The sequence below is a fragment of the Rhinoraja longicauda genome, chromosome 13, assembly GCF_053455715.1.
Source record: "Rhinoraja longicauda isolate Sanriku21f chromosome 13, sRhiLon1.1, whole genome shotgun sequence".
NCBI lineage: Eukaryota > Metazoa > Chordata > Chondrichthyes > Rajiformes > Arhynchobatidae > Rhinoraja > Rhinoraja longicauda.
Window position 1 is genome coordinate 23,204,655 of NC_135965.1, and position 25,604 is coordinate 23,230,258.

The window sequence follows — 25,604 nt, forward strand, 5'->3', positions numbered from 1 at the left end:
TTTCCTGCAGGTTCTCTGAAGAAGTTGCAGAGCGGAGAGACAGACAGGAGACCAAGGTATTGAAATGCCCCAAACCGCGGAGATTGTGGAGAACAGTCACAGGTACTCCACCCGCTTAGACATAGTCTGACCTCACTGGCTGACAAGCAATCTTTGCACAGTGGCGGGTAGAGCTCCTGCTTCACAGTGCCAGAGACACTGGTTCGATCCTCACCTTGGGTGCTGTCTGTCTGTGTGGTGTTTGCACGTTATCCCTGTGACCATGTGGGTTTCCTCTGGGTGCTCCAGTTTCCTCCATGTCCCAAAGACGCGCAGGTTTGTAGGTTAATTGGCTCTCTGTAAATTGCCCCAGTGTGTCGGGAGTGGATGAGAAAATGGGACAACATAAAATGAGTATGAACGGGTGATCATGAACTTGGTGGGCCGAAAGGCCTGTTTCCATGCTGTATCTCTAAACTAAGCTTAACTGAACAGTAGTGAGATGGTTAGACTTTAGACTTTTGAGACACAGCCCAGAAACAGGCCCTTCGGCCCATCGTCCACACTGACCAACTATCACCCTGTACATAAACCTGCACATACAAGGGACAATTTTACAACTTAACAAAGCCAAATAACCTATAACCCTGTACATCCTTGTAGTGTGGGAGAAAACCGGTGCACCCGGAGAATACGCAGACACGGGGAGAATGTACAAACTCCATACAAGACAACACCCAAGTCAGGATCAAACCCGGGTTTCTGGCACAGTAAGACAGCAACTTTAACGCTGCACAACTGTGCCCCCCGTTGGCCTGATAATGTTCTCAACTGGGATGTTGTTTGGGAGGTAAAGGTTGGGAAGACTAGGAGAAGCAACCTTGGCTGTCCGTTACCATGGGCTACACTGGAATTTAGAAGGATGAGAGGGGATCTTATCGAAACATATAAGATTATTAAGCGGTTGGACACATTAGAGGCAGGAAACATGTTCCCAATGTTGGGGGAGTCCAGAACCAGGGGCCACAGTTTAAAAATAAGGGGTCGGCCATTTAGAATGATGAGGAAAAACTCTTTCAGTCAGAGAGTTGTAAATCTGTGGAATTCACTGCCTCAGAAGGCAGTGAAGGCCAAGTCTCTGAATGCATTCAAGAGAGAGCTAGATAGAGCTCTTAAGGATAGAGGAGTCAGGGGGTATGGGGAGAAGGCAGGAACGGGGTACTGATTGAGAATGATCAGCCATGATCACATTGAATGGTGGTGCTGGCTTGAAGGGCCGAATGGCCTACTCCTGCACCTATTATCTATTGTCTATTGTCTATTTACATCCACCAGGACAACCACTCTGTCCATGAACATTAAATCAGACATCCACTTCACACAGAAGAAGTCCTTTCTGCCCATCGTGCCTGTATTGGTGCTTTGAATATCAAACTAATCCTATTTTCTTGCTCTTCTCCCATAGTTCTGTAGATCCTTCTGACTCGCTGATTTTTTCCAGCACATTGTATTTTGCTTCAGATTCCAGCATCTGCAGTTCCTTGAGTCTCAGTGTTATTATCTGAACTTGTCTCTTGTGCCTCTGTCAGCGCTGAATGGGCAATGGCTACATATCAATCTGTTCAGATCTGGCCTGTTGTTCCTCTCCTCGTTCCAATTGTTCTATTACTAAGGCTTCATCTTACCAGCGATGATATCCACTTTGATTCTCCTTCAGTGCCTTCTCCTCTCAGCCGTGGAGGGTTATTGCAATATTGATGAAGTATTTTTTTTAATCATTATCCAACTCGGGGCTATTCTGCAATCAGAGACCGAACTTTGCTGTGACTCGATAACTGTGTGTGTCATGTTATACACTCTCTGGATCAGACAATCATCACCAGCCAAGCTGAATGCTGACATAACTGTTTCCATGTCAGCCTTCCATTATGTAGGTCAGAGTCGGCCAGGTATCATTGTTAAGCATACACACCTCAAAGTTGGAGATTTTAATGTAACCAGATTAAAATAAATGATACATGAAAGACATTAATATATTAATATCAGTCTGAAGAAGGGTCCCGACCCAAAACGTCATTTATCCACGGTATAGAGTCATAGAGTCATACAGCGTGGGAACAAACTTTTCGGCCCAACTTACCCATGCCGACCAAGATGTCCCACCTGAGATTCGGGTCAAACGGGTTGAAGTATTGGATAAGAAAACTGCCTTTAATATTTCTGGTCCTTCTGTGGACTTTATTGTTGAACACTTTTTAAGGAATTCTCTCTTCTGTTTGTTCTGACAGATTCGAGGTGTTTCCATCAGCCGCCATTCACGGACCCAGCACTATGTTCCGCGTGTCCTGGCCCACCGCCCTGTGAGCGGCTGGATGGTCTCTCCTTGACATTCTACTCTCCACAAGACCTCTCCGTCCCACTGAGACGTTTAAGTAGCGGCTGCAGCCTCCCCCTCCCCTCTTGTTGCGATGAGTGGCTTCCTCTCGTACCTGGACCCCCGGCGGGTGCACTGGGGCGCCACATGGGTGGCGTTGCATTCCCGCGTCCTCCGCACCAAGCCGGTGGAATCCATGTTGGAAGACTCCACCCAGCACAGAGCGGGCCGCTCCAAGCTGGCCCAGGTGCTCACCACCGTGGACCTGGTTTCTCTGGGCGTGGGCAGCTGTGTGGGCACCGGCATGTACGTCGTCTCGGGCCTGGTGGCCAAGGAGATGGCAGGACCTGGAGTCATTGTCTCCTTTATCATCGCGGCAGTGGCCTCCATCTTATCAGGTGAGTTACTGCAGGAAGGAACATTAAGTACCTTTCCGAAACTCAGGTTGTGGGCAGCCTAGTGCTGAGTCCCACTGACCAGGGCTTGGTCCTAGGATGTCCTGAACAGAGCCATATTAAGCTAGTGCTAATAACCTACAAACCTGTACGTCTTTGGAGTGTGTGAGGAAACCGAAGATCGCGAAGAAAACCCACGCGGTTACGGGGAGAATGTACAAACTCCGTACAGACTGCATCCGTGGTTGGGATGGAACCCGGGTCTCTGGTACTGCAAGCGCTGTAAGGCAGCAACTCTACCGCTGCGCCACCGTGGGGAGAATGACGGAGGATTGCGAGAAGAGGGCTGGAGGAGTGGGAGCTGAGGGTGCCAGAGAAGTAGACGGAGGGCTGGAGGAATGTGGGAAAAGTAGGGCCGGAGGAGTGAATAAAGGCGGGACTGGAGGTATAGGGTGAGAGGGACGGAGTAGGGGTAGGAAGTGCTGGAGCAGTGGATGCTGAGAGGCATGCAAGGTGTGGGTAGAGGAGGTGGTAGAAGAGTGGAGGAGGAGACAGGACCCGGGAAGTGAGGAGAGACCGGGGGATTAGTGAGAAAGAGGGGTCGAGCTTTTGGGATGGGTGAGAGGGAGTTGGAGGATTTTGGGAGTATGTGCCAGAGAGGAGAGAGAGAGAGAGGGAGAGAGAGAGAGGTACGGACGCATAGTGACTGAGAAAAGGCTGAAAGTGTGAGGGAAAGGTGCCTATGGAAATGGAAAGTAAAGGCTGGAGGAGTGGGGGTCATGGAGGGAGGTGTTGGGGAAAGAGGTTCAGAGGAAACGGAGAGAGCGTAATGGAGATGCGCAGGGGGGAGAGTGGGATGGAGAAGAGAAGGGAGAGTGGGACAGAAGACTGGGAATAAATGGGGGAGGTAGATTGGCGGAAGACAGGACTGGAACAGTAGCTATTTGGAGGGATGAAAGTCTGGGAGGTGAGAGAAAAGGGGATTGGGGATAGAGACGCGCAGTGGAATGGAGAGAAGGAGAGAGCCGGAGGAGTGGGGAGAGAGAGAAGACCGCAGGAGTGAAGAGAAAGAGAAGGCCCTAGCAAGGAGAGGGAGGGGTAGAGAAAGAACAGGCGGAAGAGTGAGCGGAAGAGTGAGCAGCGGAGGATTCGGGGGAGCAAGTGCCAGAGGAGTGGGGAGAGAGTGCCGGAGGAGTAGGGAGAAGGAGGGCCGGAGGAGTGGGAGAGATGGGGAGGGGGGAGGGGGAGGGGGGGGGGGTTGATATGGTGGTGAAAGTGGCCCGGGGACTTGAGAGAAAAGAGCCGATGAGCGAGAAGTGAAAGGTCCAGGATGTGTGAGGAGACAAGGCCAATATTCGAGCAGAGAGGTCTGGAGGAGTGAGGTGTTTGGGTGAGGCCGGAGGTGTGTGGAGTCAGAGGGCCGGAGGTGTGTGGAGTCAGAGGGCCGGAGACTGGGCGGTTGGGCGGTGACCCGCCGGCTGCCTATTGGTCCATGCAGCCCCGCCGCCAACACGTTCTAATCGTGGCGTTGGCAACACGTTCTAATCATGGCGTTGGCAACACATTCTAACCGCGGCGGCTGGTGAGAGGCACACGCAACACAGCGTCCCTCAGTGGGATGCCGATTTCAAGCATTTAATGCGGGACCCTCGAAAGTGCGGGGCCCATAGCAAATGCTACTTTTGCTACTATGTCAATCCAGCCCTGGTCCTGAAGTTGTTTTTCTCACCAAGGAGCAGGGGAAGGTCATTCATGTTCACGTCATCAGAGTAGAATTAAGCCATTTGGTCCATCAAATCTACTTCGCCATTCAATCATGACTGATCTATCTTTTCCTCTCAACCCCATTCTCTTGCCTTCTCCGCATAACCTCTGATACCCTTGCTAATCAAGAATTTGACAGTCTGTACCTTAAAATATCCAATAACTGCCTCTACCGCTGTCTGTGGCAATGAATTCCACAGATTCTCCACCCTCTGGCTGAAGAAATTCCTTCTCATTTCCATTCTCGAGGTACATCCTTTTATTCTGAGGCTGTTCCCTCTGGTTCTAGACTCTCCCACTAGTGAAAACATCCTCTCCACATTCACTCTATGCAGGAATATCACTATTCAGTAAGTTTCCATGAGGTCCCCCAACCCTTTTAAACTCAGACCTCAAGCCCATTGATTAGATCTTCCTTGAACTGTGCCCGATCATCATTTCCTCTGAGGATAGACACAAAAAGCTGGAGTAACTCTGCGGGCCAGGCAGCATCTGTGGAGAGAAGTGACATTTCGGGTCGAGACCCTTCTTTAGACTGGTTAGGGATAAGGGGAAACAAGAGACAGAGATGGTGATGTGGAGAGATAAAGAACAATGAATGAAAGATATGCAAAAAAGTAATGATGGTAAAGGAAACAGGCCATTGTAAGCTGTTTGTAGGGTGAAAGTGAGAAGCCAATATGACTTGGGTGGGGGAGGGATAAAGAGAGAGGGAATGCCAGGGCTACCTGAAATGAGAGAAATCAATATTCATACCACTGGGCTGTAAGCTGCCCAAACGAAATATGAGATGTTGCTCCTCCAATTTGCGTTTAGCCTCACTCTGACAATGGAGGAGACCGAGGACAAAAAAGTCTGTGTGGGAATGGGAAGGAGAATTAAAGTGTCCAGCAACCGGGAGATCAGGTAGGTTCACGTGGGCTGAGCGAAGGTGTTCCGCGAAACAATCACCCAGTCTGCGTTTGGTCTCGCCGATGTACAAGAGTCCCCATCTTGAACAATGGATACAATAGGTGAGGTTGGAGGAGGTGCAAGTGAACCTCTGCGTAACCTGAAAGGACTGTCGGGGTCCATGGTCAGAGTCGAGGGAGGAGGTATAGCAACAGGTGTTGCATCTTCTGCGGTACCTGGGGAGGAGTTGGTTTGGGTGAGGAGGGATGAGTTAACCAGGGAGTTGCAGAGGGAATGGTCTCTGCGGAAGGTGGAAAGGGGTGGAGATGGGAAAATGGGACTAGTGGTGGGATCCCATTTGAGGTGGCAGAAATTTTGGACGTTTATGTGTTGTATGCGATGGCTGATGGGGTGGAAGGTAAGGTCTTGGGGGACTCTAATGCGACTGGGGGAACGGGGAGCAAGCGCAGAGCTGCGGGGTACCGAGGAGATATGTAAGGGCCTCATCTATGATGGGAAAGGGGAACCCCTGTTCCCTAAAGAATGAGGACATCTCGGATGTTCCAGTATGGAACACCTCATCTTGGATCCTCCTTATCTGTTGATTTTCTTATCCAAAAATAGTTTGTTGAACTTGCTTTAAAACTTTCCTTTGGCCCTTGATCTCAATAGCTATTTGGAATCCTTGACCCTAGCAAGATGTGGCTGTTTGTTCACTGACTATATTCAAGGCCAAAATAGATCTTTGGAGATTTAAATTCTTTGGGGAATGGGCAGGAAGGTGAAGCTGTCAAGATTCAATTAGTAATGATCTTATTCAATAGTGGAGAGGGCATGAGAAGTCTTGTGGCCTTTTCCTGCTCCTGTTTTTTGTGATGTTATTAATATTAAAGATACCCCTGCAAATATCCGCTACCCCTTGTTTGAACTCACACAAAGACGCACCCACATCTGTAGTTCAGGCCAGGTGTGGGTCTAATGATTTTATAATTCTCACCCTCAATTACAATCCCCTATCTTTTAATCAAGATCGAAATGCCACAGACAAGCATGGGATTTATCGACTTTCCCGAATTATTCACAGTAAGATGACCCGCCTCCCTGAACTGCTGCAGACCTTTTAGTTAAAGTCTTGTGGTAAAATTGCTTTCATGGTGCTGTTGGAGAGAGAATTCCAGTGTCCAGAACCAAGAATGAGTAAAGATTGTAGCTCTTGTCTCACTGAGCTGACCATCAACATTCTGAACCGCATAAAGGACTCAGAGGTTCATGAATCTCCTTCAGGAAGGGACCTCTCCCTGTAACACAAGACTGCAAGGCCTGGTGAAAATCCCCTGCACCCTTTCCAAGGTAACAACATCCTGTATCTGAGTGATAGGGAGATGGATGCAAAACGGAAACAGACCCTTCAGCCCACTGAATTGGTGCCGACCATCAATCACCCAGTTTTACACTAACCCTATCCCAATCCATTTTATTTTCCCCACATTCCCTTAAATTGACAATTTATTCCATTTCCCCACCAATGCTGCACATTTCATTTGTATTGTGGGAAACTAGAGCAGGCCACATAGTCTGGGGAAGAACATGCAGCAGTCATCTCAGGGTTAGGTAGAGATGGGCAGTAAACTAGTGCAGCTGTTAGAGCCACTGCCTCACCGCGCCAGAGACCCAGGTCCGATTCTGACCTTGGGTGCTGTCTGTGTGGAGTTTGCACGTTCTCCCTGTGACTGTGTGGCTTTCCTCCGGGTGTTCTGGTTTCCTGCGACATCCTTAATTCCTGCAGATTTGTAGGTTAATTGGCCCTCTGCAAATTGGCCCGAGTGTGTAGTCAGTAGATGAGAAAGTGGGATAACATAGAACTAGTGTGAACGGGTGATCAATGGTCGGCGTGAACTTGATGGGCCAAAGGGCCTGTTTCCATGCGCTATCTCTGAACTAAACTAAACTAGTGCGTATAGGATGGGTGACAAACTGGGATAAAATAGATCTACTGTGAATGGGTGATCCATGGTGGGCATGGTGGGCCGAAGGGCCTCTCTACATGCTGTATCTTTCCATCAATGGCCAATAATTGCTGGCCTGACCAATGAATCCCACCAGCCCATGAACAAATGCACAAGAAATAACTAAATCCCTGGGCATTTAATCTCCGAGCGCACTGCAAAATGGCAATCTATCAAAGGTCTCTGTCTAATTAATGTAATGCATCCAGTCTACTGACTTGAATTATTGATGTGAGTCATCTGCTGTGTATCCTGATAGAGTTCCTTTGTGCATCGTGCTTTACATTGATCTGTAATATTAAGGTCAGCTGTCCCAGCATCCGTGACTCACTGTATTAATAAGATAAAGTGGCCTCCAACACAGTGGATGGTTCATGTTCTCAGCCTCCACCCTCTGAGCTTGGTTATGGCGGGGGATGGGGGAGGGGGGGGGGGGGGAGTGTCAGGGTTTCTGTGCGAGGGAGGGGAAAATGACAGCCTGGTCTCCCATTCCTTTTGCCCTACTATCAGTGGCCATGCCTCACCTCTCCCTACTCCCCACTTCTTTCTCATACTTTAAGATGCTACTTAAATCAAACTTTTGTTCAAAAATGGACAGAAACTGTTGGATTAACTCAGTGGGTCAGGCGGCATCTCTGGAGAACATGGACAGGTGACATCTCAGGTCAGGACCCTTCTTCAGACTAGTCAGGCCTGGTGGTGGAGGCAGATACGACAGGGACGTGCAAGAAGCTTTCAGATTGGGACATGGAAACGCAGGGAATAGAGGGATATGGATCGCGTGTAAGCAGAGGAGATCCGTTTCATCTGGCATCATGTTCAGCATGCAGTGTGTGGGCTGAATGCCTGTTCCTGGGCTGTGATGTTTTGTGTTCTAAATGCAGTTCTTAATTTCACATCTCAATGGCCTGGTGTTATTGTTTAGAATGAAGATAGACACAAAACGCTGGAGTAACAGCGGGACAGGCAGCATCTCTGGATAGAAGGAATGGCTGACTTTTCGGGTCGAGACCCTTCTTCGGACTGTTTCGGCTCTGTTCCTTGCCTGTAAGCCATGGGACCGTCCACATCCTACTCAGAGACTTAGACCAGGCCTTGGTCTAAAGTCTATATTAAAAGGCAGTGCCAACCCAGTCATTTATTGAAGTGTTCAGTAACAACCAAAATCCGGGAGGCGTTCAGCAGGTCAAGCCGTAAATGTGGAGTCAAAGGGACAGTCAGTGGTGAGGACCTGATGCAGGGTCTCAACTGAAACATCTGCAGTCTCACCTCCCCTCCCCTGTCCTGCCCTCCCATCCTCACCCTTCCCCTCCCATCCCCTTCTCTCCCCTCACCTTCTCTCCCCTTCTTTTCCTCCTCTCCCTTCCCTTCCCTCCTCTCTCTTCCCCTCCCGTCCCCTTCCCTCCCCTCACCTCCCTTCCCCTTCCCTCCCCCCCTTTTTCCTCTCCCATCCGGAGAAATATTAACCTATGTTATAGCCTCAAACCATTGTGATCTAAGCTACAGGGACATTATTCCTTCGAACGCAGGAGGCTGAGGGGTGAGGGGTGCCTCAATAGGGGAGGAAGGAGGTCTAAGGGGAGCAAGCAAGAGAGAAGGTTGCAGGGTGTGAGGGATGGAGGTACAGAGCAATTTCACTGTGGCAGTGAGCACATGTGCATGCACAAAAACACACATGTGCACACACTTGCATACATACAGCTGCAAACACATTCGTGTACACAAACACATAAATGCGCACACACAAACACGCATGTACACAAACTCAGACGCACACAAACCCACATGTACACAAACATAAATTCAGACACACAAACACACATGTACACTAACGCATAAACTCAAACACACACACGCATGTACACACATCATTTACACACATAAACTCAAACATACACACACACATACACACACACAAATACACAAGTACACAAATGCATAAACTCAAACGCATGCACACATTCAACAATCACACAGACACATATCCACGCACACTCGCCTGCACACACACACACAGCTCACACTCCTCTCCCTCCAGAGGCCTCTCTCTGACATTCAGTCTACACCCTCTCTTCCATGTCATCCCCTGACTCTCTGTGTGATGTGACAAGGGGTCAGAGGTCCTCTGAACTAATGATCCTTCCAAGTTGCAAAGTCATCCTTTTTTTACATTAACTCTCACACACTCGATCCTGGGACACAGATGTATGGGAACCCTATGCTCCCCTCTCCTCTTCCCCTGCCCTTCCCTCCCTTCCCCTCCCTTTCCCCTCTCCTCCACATTCTTCTCCTCCCCTCTCCTTTCCTTTCCTCCACTCCCTTCCCCATCCCTTCCCTTCCACTCCCAATTCACTCCAAACCCCTCCGCACCTCCTCCTCTCCAGCTTTCCCTCCTGCCTCTCGCACCACCTCCCTTCCTTCCATAAGCTGGGGTACTGTCCAATTCACCTCTACCTCATAGTAAACATTGGACTTTGTCTCTGCAACTGTTGTGCTACAATGCTGAGAACTATATTCTGCACTCTGTATCTTCCTCTTTGCCCTACCTATTACACGAGTTTGACTTGATTGTATTTATGTATGATATTATCTTATCTGATTGGATAGCATGCAAAACAAAGCTTTTCACTGTATCGTATATGTGACACTAATTAAGTTAAACCTAAACAATTTGCGACCTGCATGCTGGGGCTGTCATGATTAAAATGCTCAGGCAGCAAGTGGCTCTTGTGTTCATAGACTAGGCGTGGGATTATTCAGCCCTTTGCAGTTGTAACATCTCCTTGAAACGAGCTCGCACATGCACTCCCGCACTGTGGCTTTTTCCCAATGACCCTGCTAATACGGTGGAAGGATCCATAGATACTGGTTTACATCAATGATGGACACAAAGTACTGGAGTAACTCAACAGGTCAGGCGGGAGGTCTGGAGAACATGGGTAGGTGAAGTTTCAGGTTGAGTCCCTTTTCTTCAGATAAAGGGGTCCAAGAAATGAACATAGAACATAGAGCAATACAGCACAGGAACAGGCCTTTCGGCTAACAATGTCAATGCCAAGCATCATGCAAGATTAACTAATCTCATCTGCCTGTATGTGATCCCCACCCCTCCATTCTCAGCATATCCATATTTCTTAAACACCTGCTTCCACCACCACCCCTGCTGTTGTGTTCAACGCACTCACCACTCAGTGTAAAAAAATGGCCAGCACATCTCCTTTTAACTTTGCCCTCTCACCTTAAAGCTGTGCCCTTGAGTGTTTGACATCTCCACCCTGGGGAAAAAAGTTGCCTCATAATTTTATATCCATTTATTAGGTTTCCCCTCAACCTCAAGTGTTTGAGAGAAAGCAATCCAAGTTTATCCATCCTTATTAATGTACGATTAGTGCCAATGGATGGTGATGGCTGGCATGGATTGAGTGGGTCGAAGGGCCTGTTTCCATGCTGCATCTTTCTATAAGAAAATAACTGCAGATGCTAGTACAAATCGAAGGTATTTATTCACAAAATGCTGGAGTAACTCAGCAGGTCAGGCAGCATCTCGGGAGAGAAGGAATGGGTGACGTTTCGGGTCGAGACCCTTCTTCAGACTGTATCTTTCTATGACTCATGTGAATACATCATTTTGTAAACACATCACAAGATGGGAGAGGAAGGAAGATGTAAACGGAAGATATGTTTGACAGGACTTCCAGCATCATTGTCTTGTCTTTCTCCTGAAAATAATTCATGACATGTTGGCGTGGGAGCACTAACTGGGGAGTGGAAGGCCACAGTTTAAGGGCAGTTCCGAGGTTACAAAGGGCTCAGGAGGCTGCCAGCTAAATCGGGCACCCAGACACGATGGGAAACAATGAGAAGAGGCACAGGAGTCATCAAGGGGCATTGAGAGAGAGTGAGAATGTGCTATTGAAATTTCCATATTTCCTTAAACATTCTGTCCCATTTAAGAGACTTCTGTATAAGGACATGATTATGCAGGGAATGAGGAATATGGATGATGAGCAAGTATTTAAGAAATGGGTCTTGGCACGGACATTGTGGGCTGAAGATCCTGCTCTTGTGCTGTACTGTTCTATGTTCTATGTTCTTTCAATGTAGGAGGCCATTCAGCCCATCATAGTCCCACCTATTTGCCCTGTAACTTTTGTTCCTTACTCAACTCCCCAACAGCTCTCCCCTAGATCTTGTATAGTCTTTCCGCTGACAGGTTAGCACACAACCAAAGCTTTTAACTACTTCAGTGCCTGTGACAGTATGCGACAGTATGCTAAACTCAACTAAACCAGATTCCACCACTTACCCATACAATAGGGGCTATTTACACAGCCCAATTAACCTACCAATCTGCAGGAGGAAACAGGAGCTCCCGGGGGAAATCCGTGCGGTCACGGGGAGAACGTGCAAACTCCACACAGACAGCACCCAAAGTCAGGATTGAAGCTGGGTTGCTGGAGATGCAAGGCAGCATCACAATCTTGTGTATCCTCATGCCAGTGTGTTATATTGAGAGATGAGTTGTATCAGGTGTTCATTAGCCTTTTCAAATTCCAATTCCTTCACTTCCCCACTTCTGATCGAGGTTACTAGACATGATTCATTCATTCTGGTTCACTTTCCACAGATGTTGCCTGACCCACTGAGTGTTTCCAGCATTTCCAGCATATCTTAGTTTAGCAGCATCTTTCAATTTCCACCTTCCCTCTTCTATTCCGCAAATTTCCTTCATTCTGACACTGTTGTTTTCAAATGGTGTTCTTCCAAACATATTTAAAGTTTAGATATACAGTATAGAAACAGGCCCTTCAGCCCACCGAGTCCATACCGACCATCAATCACCCATATTCCCAATAATTCTATGTTATCCCACTTATCCACTCCCTACACACTAAGGGCAATTTACAGATGGCCAATTAACCTACAAACTTGCACGTCTTTAGAATGTGGGAGGAAACCGGAGCACCTGGAGGAAGCCCAACGGTCACAGGGGGAACATTGCAACCCCAGACAGCCCCAGATGTCAGGATTGAACGTGATCTCTGGTGCTGTGAGGCAGCAGCTCTACCAGCTGAGCCTCTGTGCCGCCCTTAAATGTTTCCCAAGGTTTCCTGGCAAAATGCCCATCTGCTCATTTTCAAAAAAGGTCACATTACTTCATGAAGGAAGCAAATGATTTCCTTTTCCCTGAATGCTCTGTGACATGTTTTCAGTTTCAGACGAAATACAGTAAATGTATGGCAAATAGTTCACCGAGGTCGGTTCAACTTTTGACACAGCTTTTGTTTGTGGGTGGATTTCTGTGCTTGCTCGGTGATGGATGTTAGCAGTTGGGCAGGGAGCTTCTCATCAGGAGCAAGCGGTCCATCTCATTGTAGAGCCCTGTACCAAACAAGTGTTAGATTATTTTATCACCTGGGCTACAATGAGTCATTTTCTTCCTTAAATGAGTGTATTGAAATTATGTCGGAGTCTTAAAATAGTAGAATCCAATCTCAAATTATTGATAGTCCTTTCCTGAGAGATAGTCACAAAGTACAGGAGTAAATCAGCAGGTCAGGCAGCATCTCTAGAGTAAAAGGATGGGTGACATCCTGGGTTGAGACTGAAGAAGGGATCGGATCCGAAACATTACCTATCCATGTTCCCCGGAGACCCGACCCGTGCACTATCTGACCCGCTGAGTTACTCCAGCACTTTGTGTCTGTCTTTCCTGAAAACGCGGTGATTGGGAGTGGGATGCGGAACTTGCTCTCATTGACTGGAGACAGAAGGAACTTCAGAACAGCTATGATTGAATGGCAGAGGGGAGGCGATGGGCCAATTGGCCTAATTCTTTCCATGTCAAAGTTGTGCCTGTGGTCCTTAAATCTCTCACCTTAATCTGGTGCTTTCTAGTTTTAGAATCCTCTACCTCAAACAGTGGAGATGGAAGTGGATGTAGACACAAGGGTTAGAGCAATGGAGGCTGATGGTGATGCGGGAGGTGGTGACTGTGGCTGGAGGCTGAGGTGTAGCAAAAAGAGTTGCACGGAGCAGAGGAGCCGGAGCCTGTTTCCAAGGGGTTCTTTGGAAGCTGATGTGGCACTCATGGATCGCGCTGTTTGGGCCTGTCAAGACCCATGGACTACCTGCAAAGGCATCATAGAATTGTAGCACTACAGAGAGGTACAGCAAGAAATGCAGGAAAGGGAGGGGTATGGATCACATACAGGCAGAGGAGGCATCACAACGATAGAGCTGCTGCCTCACAGTGCCAGAGACCCGGGTTCGATTCTGACTGCGGGTGCTGTCTGTGTGGAATTTATACGTTCTCCCTGTGACCATGTGGGTTTTCTCCGGGTGCTCCCGTTTCCTCCCACACTCAAAGGATGTGCAAGTTTGTAGATGAATTTGCTTCAGTAACTTGTTCCTGGTGTGCAGGATAGAACTAGTGCATGGGGTGATCGTTGGTCGGCATGGACTTGGTGGGCCGAAGGGCCTGTTTCCACGCTCTACCTCTAAAAATTAAAAGAAAACTAAATACAATGTTAATCTTGGATGTTAATCTTGGCATCATGCTCGGCACAGACATCGTGGGCCGAATGGCCTGTTCCTGCGCTGTACTGTTCTGTGTTCCATGTACCAAATTGAAATCTTCAGAGTTGCTTTGATGGGTTTCAAGTCCATATGCTCCTGAATGATTAATTCAGTTACATAACTGCTCTGCCATCGACTGCGGTGTTAGTGGTTACACACACTGAGAGCTACATCATCTGTTGATATAATTCCACACACCCATGGCTGACATACAGTAGTTTCAGTGTTACAAAAGCTTTGAGATTAAAGGGCAATGCCTGATTTAGCTTTGGGAGTGATAGTTCATCTGTCTAAACATCAGTCTCCAGGGATTAACGGCAACAGCACGTGCTTGTCTGTCCCGAATAAAATCACCGGAGAGACAAAGCCGCAGGGAATTATTCACCTCTCGGTTTACACAGAATTATGAGCAACCAACAAAGCGTTGGAGGAATTCAACAGGTCAGGCAACATTGGTGGAGGGAGTCTGGAGCAGGGTCCTGACCCGAAATCTCATCCATCCATTCCCTGCTTATCCATGTAAAACTGATAACATAACATAACATAACATAACAAAACTTTATTGTCATTCGGTATAAATACCGAACGAAATTTCAGCAGTCACAAGACACAGCAAAAAAGAAAAGAACACAGGACACACGACCCCAACACAAACATCCATCACAGTGACTCCAAACACCCCCTCACTGTGATGGAGGCAACAAAACTTCCCCTCTCTTCCCCCCGCACCCACGGACAGACAGCTCGACCCCTACCGAGGCAACCGACACGCACAGCCCCCGCAAGGGGATGGAAGGCCCCGCGGCCGAGCCGCCCCGGGCACTGAAACGTCCCGCGGCCGCACTGGGCGATGTTAAGTCCAGCGGCCGAGCCGCACCGGGCACTGAAACGTCCCGCGGCCGAGCCGCACCGGGCACTGAAACGTCCCGCGGCCGAGCCGCGCCGGGCACTGAAACGTCCCGCAGCCGAGCCGCACCGGGCACTGAAACGTCCCGCGGCCGAGCCGCGCTGGCGATGTTAAGTCCAGCGGCCGAGCCGCGCCGGGCGATGGAAGGCCCCGCGGGCGAGCTGCGCCCCGGGGAAGAGACCTAATAAAAGAAAGGTTTCCCCCCCCCCCCCACCCCACCCCACCCCACCCCCACCCCACCCCACCCCACCCCACCCCCCCCCCACACACCCACCCCCCCCACACATACACAGCCAAAAACAGAAACAAAATCCATCCCAACACCGACACAAACAAAAAAAAGAAAAAAAGACAAACAGACTGCCAGAGAGCCGCAGCCGTTAGGCGCAGCCAACTCCTCCCATGTTCTATGATATGCACCCATCTACTTGTTTTCAGTGCTATGTTATTATAGGGTGGTCATAAGGTCATAAGTGATAGGAGCAGAATTAGGCCATTCAACCCATCAAGTCTACTCCGCCATTCAATCATGGCTGATCTATCTCTCCCTCCTAACCCCATTCTCCTGCCTTTTCCCCATAATTCCTGACCCATAACTGGGTGCTCTGGTTTTCTCTCGCACTCCAAAGACGTAGAGGTTTGTGGATTAATTGGCTTGGGAAAATTATAAATTGTTCCTTGTGATATAGGATAGTGTTAGTGTGCAGGGATCGCTGGTTGGTGCGATGCTCTGTTTTCCTTCCACACTCCAAAGTCATACAGATTTGTAGGTTAGTTGGCCTTGGTAAAATTGTAAATTGTCCCTAGTTATTTTTTTTAGAGGTACAGCAGAAACAGGCTCTTCGACCCACCGAGTCCATGCCGACCAGTGCTCCCCGCACATGAGAGAAAACCGGAGCACCCGGTTATGGGTCAGGTGTTATGGGGAGAAGGCAGGAGAATGAGGTTAGGAGGGAGAGATAGATTAACCAAGATTGAATGGTGGAGTAGACTTGATGGGCTGAATGGCCTAATTCTGCTCCTATCACTTATGATGTTATGACCACCCGGAGAAAATCCACGCAGGTCACGTACAAACTCTGTACAGACAACACCCGTAGTTAGGATCAAACCTGGGTTTCTGGTGCTGTACAGCAGTAACTCCACCACTGCGCATGTAGCATCGTGCCACGTATGTAACATTGTGCTGCTGTAGAGGATGATTGCTGGTCAGTGCAGACTCAGAGGGTGGAAGGGCCGGTTTCCAAGTCAGAGTTTAGTTTATTGTCACATGTATGAAAGGCTTTTGTTGAGTGGAATCCAGTCAGCGGAAAGACAATACATGATCACAATCGATACATCCACAGTGTGCAGATACATGTTAAAGGGAATAACGCGAATAACGTTTAGTGCAAGATAAAGTCCAGTAAAGTCCTATCAAAGATAGTCCAAGGGTCTCCAATGGAGTAGATAGTGGCTTGCCTGCACTCTAGTTGTCGGTCGGATGGTTCGGTTGCCACGCTGTATCTCTAGCGCTGAAGCTAAACCCCAAGAGCATCCAACTTCAGCTGTGACTGTTGAAAGCCCAGCTAACTGGCATGACGCTCTACTCTGACATCTTTGAAGGAACATGGGAATCACGAGCGAGCAGGCGAGCAGAGGGCATCAGGTCACCTGCCTTTGCCACGGTCAGCAGGTGGGGCAATGACGATGGAGATGTCATCAATCACTGCAGTCACAGTTAATCGCTCCACTGTTGTTTGGTCAACTGGTGGGGGGGGGGGGGGGGGAGAATAAAGGTTTAACATGATGAGTTTCTAAAACGTTGGATGGATGTAGATTCCAAACAGATGACCCAGGAGACTAATAAAACAATCAACCTGCAGATTTGCAGATAGTTTTCTTTGTACCTAGGGAAGTTTTTTTTAGGACGTTCTGGGTTCAAACTCTGAGAACAAAATCCAAATCCTCTCCCTGACAATCAAAGAAAACTTTGAAGAAACAGCTCAGGCAAGTAAGGAAACATCTCTGCTTGCAGAGGCTGGTGGAAACCGAAACGCAAAAAACAATGAATGCAGGGTTAACTATTAATTTGAAACAGGATGCTGATGCATTTCCTCAACTAGAAAGATAAAAGGACATGAGGGAAAGTGGGTCCATGAAGCTCGTCCATAAATCGGCCTTTTTACTGGTTTGAGGAACAAGCCCAAAGGGCGGAAAGCCTGTTCCTATGCAAGCAAATATGTCCCATATACTGTACCATCTCATAATATTCCTGGAATGCCGGATGTTGAGGGGAGACTTGTTAGAAGTATGTAAAATTATGAGAGGCATACATTGGGTAGAGAGTTAGACCTTTTATTCACAGGGTGGAAATGTCAAAGAATAGTGGGCATAGCTTTAAAGTGAAGAGGGGCAAGATTTCTTACAAAGAGAGTCATAGGTGCCTGGAACTTGCTGCCAGGAGTGGTGGTGGAGGCAGTTATGATAGTGGCGTTTCAGAGATTTTGGGATAGGAACAGATATGCAGGGAATTAATTTTAGATAATAGTTGGTCTTGGCATTATGTTCAGTACAGACATTGTGGGCTGAAGGGCCTGTTCCTGTGCTGTACTGTTCTATGTTCTGTATTATAGTATTTCCTTTACCGTCTTTTGTCAGCTTCAGGGACGTTCCAAGTCCCAGGCTCGTTTACTTATTGGCAACACTCACTTCCTTACATCTGGCCACCTTTTCAGTTTGCCATAACATGACACACGTTTCCAGTGTAGTGTTTTATTCTTGCAAGGAATTTTCTCTCATTGAAAATTACGCAATGCTTCTTTAAAATGTTTTCAATTGTTTACCTACTGGAAAAGTCTTCAATCTCATTTTCCCATCAATCATAATCAACTTTCGCATTATTTTTATGTAAGGGTTCCAAGTCCATGCCCAAGTGTGTCATTACCTATCAATGCAAATTTGTAATAAAACGGAACTGCAGATGTTGCTTTATACCAACAATAGACACACAGTGCTGGAGTAGCTCAGCAGGTCAGGCAACATGTCTGGAGAAAATGGATAGGTGACGTTTCTTCTGACTGATTTTGTGTTGTATTGTTAATGCTTTTGAAGATTAAAAGCCTCTCAATCACTAAGGGTGATGGGGAACTGGCACAGATGGAAAGCTAGCCTCGGGAGATCAGCCATCACCGGATTAAGTAGTGGGATGGGGCACGTTGGTTGCCACGGGAAGGTTGGGCCGAAGGGCCTGTTTCCATGCTATATGATTCTATGAATTCTGAGGTACAATAGTGGCATTTAAGATGCTTTTAGAGAGGAACGTGGATATGTATGGAGTGATATGGATCACTTGCAGGCAGAGGAAATTAAGCCTTAGATTGATTTGAGCTGCGCAGTGGCACAGTCGGTAGAGCCACTGCCTCACAGCACCAGAGACCCAGGTTCCATCCTGATGTTGGGTGCTGTCTGTGTGTTGTGTTTTGCACATTCTCCATGTGACTGCCTGAATTTCGTCCGGGTGCTCCAGTTTTCTCCCACATCCTACAGATGTGCGGGTTTGCAGGTTAATTGACCTCCCTAGTGTGTAGGGAGTGGATGGGGAAAGTGGGATAACATAGAACTAGTGTGTGAACGGGTGATCAGTTGTTGGCATGGACTCAGTGGGCCCAAGGGCCTGTTTCCATGCTATATCCTTCAATCAATCAATCGATCAGTCAATTTCAGCATTGACACACGCCACTGCGAACAACAAGAATTGGATCTAAACTACGCGATCTAGTCTAACCTGGTAGAAGGACACAAAATGCTGGAGTAATACAGCAGGTCAGGCTGCATTCTACGAGTCTAACTTTGCCTCGTATTTCGCATGGACATTGTGGGCTGAAGGGCCTGTTCTGGTGCTGTACTATGTTCTATCTTTCCTTATAACTAATTGTTATAATTGCAGGTACTATTGCACTGTTTAATAAACATTTTGACAGATACATGGTAGAATAGGTTTAGAGGGATATGGGCCAAATGCAGCCAGCTGAGACTAGTGTCGATGCGGTATGTTGGTCGGTATGGACAGGTTGGGTCGAAGGGCCTGTTTCCACATGTATGACTATGACTCTATAACACTTTGTTTGGTCTAACTGTGGGCTGCTCTCCCTATTCACACAGCTGCTTGCGCTTTGCTCTTTGCCGTTGCAGGTGTGTGCTATGCTGAGTTTGGAGTGCGGGTGCCCAAGACCACTGGATCGGCCTACACCTACAGCTACGTGACGGTGGGGGAGTTTGTGGCCTTTTTCATCGGTTGGAACCTGATTCTGGAGTACCTCATCGGCACAGCGGCTGGAGCCAGCGCTCTGAGCAGCATGTTTGACTCACTGGCCAACCACACCATGAGTCATTGGATAGTGGATGACGTGGGCACGTTGAACGGGCTGGGTATGTCAGAGCAATTCACGGCACTGGGCCTGGACACGCTGGAATTTAGCATAATGAGGAGGGACCGTATTGAAATGTGCCAAATAGTGAAAGGCTTGGGTAGAGTGGATGTGGAGAGGATGTTTCCACTAATGGGAGATTCCAGGACTAGAGGTCAAAGTCTCTGAATGAAAGGAAATTCCTTTAGGAAGGAAATGAGGAGGAATTTCTTTAGTCAGAGGGTGGCCAATCTGTGGAATTCTTTAGCACAGAAGCATGTGGGGGCCAAACCCATGGATATTTTAAGGCACAGATAGATGGATTCTTAATTAGTACGGGTGTCAGGGGTTATAGGGAGAAGGCAGGAGAATGGGGTTAGGAGGGAGAGATAGATCAGCCATGATTGAATGGCGGAGTAGACTTGAAGTGTTGAATGGCCCAATTCTGCTCCTGTCACGTGACCTTATGAGAGCACTCACTGCTGGAGCTAAATGGCAACACTGCTCACATCCAATAAACAGCCAATAAACGTACACTAAACAAGACACAGAAAAAATAAGAAAGGAGATACAAAATACGGAGGGCCAATTAAGCTACAAGCCCGCACATCTTTGGGATATGGGCAGAGACCAGAGCACCCAAAGGAAACTACATTGTCACAGGGAGAACATGCAAACTCTATATAGACGGCACTCAAGGTCAGAATCGAACTCGGGTCTGTGGAGTTGTGCTACTCTGCTCCATGAACATTGGCTCTCAGTTAAACTATACTGTTAAGAAATGTAGTAAAAGTGAGTGAATCCACAAGGCAGGAACAGGCCATTCGGCCCATCTACTCTGTCCTAGGTTTCTGCTTCACACATCTCCTCTCCACCTTTTTTCTCCCCCTCTCCCTCTAGTATTTATCCAGCTTACCATGAAATGTTTTTCTGCTGTTTGCCTCGACCTCTCTTGAGAATGAGTTCTGCATTCTCTGGGTGTCTGGGTGGAGAAGGCTGGAGTTTGTAGTTGGATTTATCACCTACTGCCTAATATTGCTGACTTCTAGTTCTGATAGTTTTGTTTAGTTTAGAGATACAGCGCGGAAACAGGCCCTTCCTATGTGATCCCCGCACACTAACTCTATCCTGCACACTAAGAACAATTTACAATTTTACCAAGCCAATTAACCTACAAACCTGTACGTCTTTGGAGTGTGGGTTGGAAACCGGAGCATCTGGGAAACATGCAGGTCACGGGAAGAACATATAAACTCCGTACAGACAAGCACCCATAGTCAGGATCGAACCAGGGTCTCAGGCTCTGTAAGGCAGCAGCTCTACCACACCATACCTGTCGGCTGTCTCCTTAACAAGCAAAAAAGTATTTTCTTAGGTCAATTTTTACTGATGCCCGCCATCCTTACCTCCCCCCCCCCCCCCCCCCCACCCCACTAAAACTAGTAGAAACAGAAGATGGATGACAAATCCAAATGGCCACTTGCAGACACAAGGAACTGCAGATACTGGACTCTTGCAGGGAACCCAAAGTGTTGGAGCTACTAAGTGGGTCAGGCAGCATTTGAGGAGGACATGGATAGGTGACGTTTCGGATTGGGACCCTTCTTCAGAAATTGTAGTGAGGCAGAGGTAGCTGGAAAAGAGGTGGGTTCACGGCAAAGTCTGGCAAGTGATGATGGACACCAATGAAGGGGAGTTTTGAGTGACCTGTGGGTGGACAAAGGCTGGAGGAAAAGGAAACCAAACGGTGACAAAAGGAGACTAAAGGAGGCAAACCGGGGACAAAGGGGTGTTGATAAGGGGAGAAGAGGTTTGAAAGAACGGTGAAATAGAAAGCCAGAGGGACGGATGTAGGGGAAAAGAGGGGGTGGAATAGTGGGAGAATGGATGCACACTGGGAGCAGGAAAGAGGGGAAAAGAAGAAGAATGGGGTGGGCTGTTACCTGGAATTGGTGAAGTCCGTGTAATAAAAAGGAACTGCAGATGCTGGATGGACACAAAGTGATGGAGGATTAACTCAGCATTTCTGGAGGAAAGGGATTGGTGACGTTTCAGGTTGGACCTTCAAAAGTCTGAAGAAGGGTACCAACCCAAAACGTCACCTATCCCTGCTCTCCAGAGATGCTGCCTGACCCGCAGAGTTACTCCAGCACTTTATGTCTATCTTTGGAGAATTCAATGTTCGTTGGCCAATTTAGTGGCCGATGATCACTCTCAAATGAATCCTGACTGAGCGGGGTGTTTGCTGTGGATGGTTTGTACAGGGAAAGGAGAGGAGTCCTATCCTGACATCCTGGCCATGTTCATCGCGCTCATCATGACCGCCATCGTTTCGCTGGGAGTGAAGAATTCTGTGAGCTTCAACAACGTGCTGAACATCATCAACCTGGCGGCCTGGGTCTTCATCATGTTCTCCGGCCTCTTCTTCGTTGACAGCACCAACTGGGATGGAGGCAGGTTCCTGCCGTTTGGGTGGTCGGGGGTGAGTAACCACCTCAGTGAGTCCTCACTGGCAGAGTGATAATATAATGGTGGGAACAGCGCGTGATCTGTCCCTTTCCCTGACATGTTCCAATGTAAGATCCTCCAGCTCACCCCTTGTTAATGAAGTGTAGATGATGTTGCCATGTAGACAGCCAATTTGCGCTCAGCATGATCATAGAGCCCTAGAGTCTAACATAGGCAGGACCTACACAGTGAATGGTCGGGCTCTGGGAGTTTATTATAGTTTAGTTTAGAAACACAACATAGAAACAGGGTCCTTCAGCCCACTGAGTCCGCACCGACCAACAATCACCTCGTCCACTAGTTCTATCTTACACTCAGGGACAATTTAGAGAAGCCAATTGACCTACAAAGCTTCGGAATGTGGAAGGAAACTGGAGCATCCAGAGAAAACCCATGTGGTCACAGGGAGAAACGTACAACTCCATACAAACAGCACCCATGGTCAGGATCGAACCCGGGTCTTTGGTGCTGTGAGGCAGCAACTCTACCGCTGCGCCACTCTGCCGAGTTTGTAGAACAGAGGGAACTCGGAGTACAGGTACATAATTCCTTGAAAGTGGCATCACAGATAGATAGGGTGATCAAAAAGGCTTTTGGCACATTGGACTTCATCAGTCAGTGTATTGAGTGTGGAAGTTGGAAGGTCATGTTGCAGTAATATAAGACGTTGGTGAGGCCCCATTTAGAGTATTGTGTTTAGTTTTGGGCACCATGTTATAGTCAAGATGTTGTCAAGTTGGAAAGGGTTCAAAGAAGATTTACGAGACCTTTTCCAGGACTCAAGGGCCTGAGCTATAGGGAGAAGTTGAGCGTTCTAGGACCCTATTCCTTGGAGCGTAGGAGGATGAGGGGTGATATTATAGAGGTGTACAAAATCATGAGAGGAATAGTTCGGGTAAACGCAGATTCTCTTGCCCAAAGTAGGGGAATCGAGAACCAGAGGGCATAGGTTTAAGGTGAGGGGGGAAAGATTTATTAGGAACCTGAGGGGTAACCTTTTTACATAAAGGGTGGTGAATGTATGGAACGTGCTACCGGAGGAGGTAATTGAGGCAGGTACTATCGCAACGTTTAAGAAACCTTTAGACAGGTGTATGCATAGGATAGATTTAGAGGGTTATGGGCCGAACATAGGCAGGTGGGACTAGTGTAGATGGGACATGTTGGTCGGCGTGGGCAAGTTGGACCAAAGGGCCTGTTTCCATGCTGTATGACACTATGACTCTATGATTATGTTCTACTCCCAGTAACACACTACAGATGTTCACCTCCCAGCCACACTGACTATAGATGTTCTTAATCTGCTAACACAGGTACTGCAGGGAGCAGCCACGTGCTTCTACGCATTCATCGGGTTCGATATCATCGCCACGACTGGAGAGGAAGCAAAGAATCCAAATACTTCCATCCCTTATGCCATCACTGCCTCCCTCGTGATCTGCCTGACTGCATATGTATCAGTAAGTCAACCTATGTTCCTTCACTTATGCGGTATTCATTTATGTCACTTATGTAAGATGCTCAATCATGGAGTCATGGAGCAGTACAGCACGGAAACAAGCCCTTCAGCCCACCTTGTCCATGCTGTCCAAGTTGCATGTTGGACTAGTCTCATTTACCTGCAGGGCTCGAAGGGCCGAATGGCCTACTCCTGCACGATTGTCTATTGTCTATTGTCTATTGTCTATTGCTCCATATCATTCTAAACATTTCCTATCCAGGACATTTCCTATTTCAGTCAGAGGGTGGTGAAGGTGTGGAATTCTCTGCCTCAGAAGGCAGTGGAGGCCAGTTCGTTGGATGCTTTCAAGAGAGAGCTGGATAGAGCTCTTGAGGATAGCGGAGTGAGGGGGTATGGGGAGAAGGCAGGAACGGGGTACTGATTGAGTGATCAGCCATGATCGCATTGAATGGCGGTGCTGGCTCGAAGGGCTGAATGGCCTACTCCTGCACCTATTGTCTATTGTCTATTGTCTATTGTCATATATCTGTCTAAATGTCTTTTAAAAGTCACAATTGAATCCACAGGGTCATAAAGTCATAGAGCCATACAGCGTGGAAACAGGCCCTTTAGCCAACTTGCCCACAGCGACCAACATGCCCCATCTACACTAGTCCCACCTGCCTGCGTTTGGCCCATATCTCTAAAAACCAATCCAATCCATGTACCTGTCCAAACATTTTTTAAATGTTGCGATAGCACTCACCTCAACTACCTCCTCCGGCAGCTCGCTCCATACACCCACCACCCTGTGTGTGAAAAAGTTATCCTTCAGGTTCCTATTCAATCTTTCCCCCTTTACCTTAAACTTATGTCCTCTGGTTTTCAAGTCCCCTACTCTGGGCAAGAGACTCTTCCGTGGCTTCCAGAGGTTCCTCTGGCAGCTCATTCCAGATAATTCCCATATTCCTTAATAATCTTACATAACTGAAAAGCAATATAGTTCAGATACTAGAAATCTGTAAAAAGAACAGAAACTGCTGGGAATTCTCAAACAGTCATTCAGCTGCAGTGGAGGGTGAAAATCATTTATCGTTCAAGTCAAAGACAAAGTGCTGGAGGAACAGCTGGAGAACGGCAGTATCTGTGGAGGGAAATTGACCCAATATTTCAGATTGAGCCCTTTCTTCAGACTGATGGAGTGCGAGGAGAAGGCTGGAAAAGAGAGGTGATTGGGAGAAAGCCTGGCAGGTGATGGGTGGATACAGGTGAGGGGAGGGTGTGATTGGTAGATAGGTGGAGTAAGAAACAAAGACTGGAGATGAAAAGGAGACAAAAGGGTGTCAGATAAGGAGAGGAGTGAATTGTAAAGCCAGAAGGAGTGATATGGTTGGAAGGGGACAGAGGAGAGGGGAATGCAGAGGATAAAAGGAAAATGGGGGACTCGAGGATGGGAGCTGAGTGAATGGAGGAGGGGAAAGAACAACAAGATTGGGTGGTGAGAGATGGTGGGGGATATGTGTGCGTATTAGGGTAGGGGAGAGCAGGGGAAATAGAAGAGGGTTGTGGGGGGGGGGCGTTATTACTTGAAATTGGAGAAGTTAACATTCATACCATTGGGTTTTAACCTACCTAAACAGAACATGAGATGCTGTTCCTCTAGATTGCATGTGGCCTCACTCTGGCAATGGTGGAGGCCTCAGCACAGATGAAACTGTTTCTCTCCCTGAATCCTTCCTGTAGCTGTGTGAACGGAACTGCACACAGTACTCCCTGTACCACTTGTATCTTGTACCATGTTTGCGAACGGTATCAGAATGCAACTCAGCTTCTGACCTAGTCCTATTCATAGTCCTACAACGTGGAAACATGCCCGTCGGCTCAACTTGCCCATACTGACCAACATGCCCCATCTATGCTTGTCGCACCTGCCAGCGTTTGGCCCATATCACTCTAAATCTATCCTTTCCATGTACTTGTCCAAATGTATTTTAAATGTTATGATAATACCTGCCTCAACTACCTCTTTCTGCAGCTCGTTGCATATACCCACCACCCTTTCTGTAAAAAAGTTGCTCCTCAGGTTGCTATTAAATCTTTCATCCTTTGCCTTCAACCTATGTCCTTTGGTTCTTGATTCCCCCACTCTGGGTAATAGATTCCGTGCATTCACCCGATCTATTCCTCTCATGACTTATACACTAAGGGAATAATAAGAGATCAATGTGATTTTCCTCACATTTGATTTGAGCTCTGTATCCTAGTATCAATCTGCTGAGCTCCATACGCAGCTCATGTGCCCAGAACCCAAGGTTTGATCTAGGGCTAGGCAGTAAACAGGTGAAGCATCGCTCCCTCATATTGACATTCCC

At 47.8% G+C, this 25,604-nt stretch overlaps 1 protein-coding gene across 5 annotated transcripts in view; it reads left to right on the forward strand.

Annotated features, from left to right (window-relative positions):
- Positions 1–25,604, forward strand: part of slc7a14a (solute carrier family 7 member 14a) — a 67,078-nt gene that overhangs the window by 18,352 nt on the left and 23,122 nt on the right. For 2 of the 5 annotated variants that reach the window (XM_078410570.1, XM_078410569.1), the window contains 5 exons: positions 11–102; positions 2,268–2,751; positions 19,069–19,305; positions 21,548–21,765; positions 23,105–23,251. In XM_078410570.1, the coding sequence (XP_078266696.1) occupies positions 2,448–2,751; positions 19,069–19,305; positions 21,548–21,765; positions 23,105–23,251 (906 nt within the window). In that variant the 5' untranslated portion in view covers positions 11–102; positions 2,268–2,447. The remainder of the gene's footprint in view (positions 1–10; positions 103–2,267; positions 2,752–19,068; positions 19,306–21,547; positions 21,766–23,104; positions 23,252–25,604) is intronic. The other 3 variants (XM_078410567.1, XM_078410568.1, XM_078410571.1) reach the window with 2 other exon arrangements.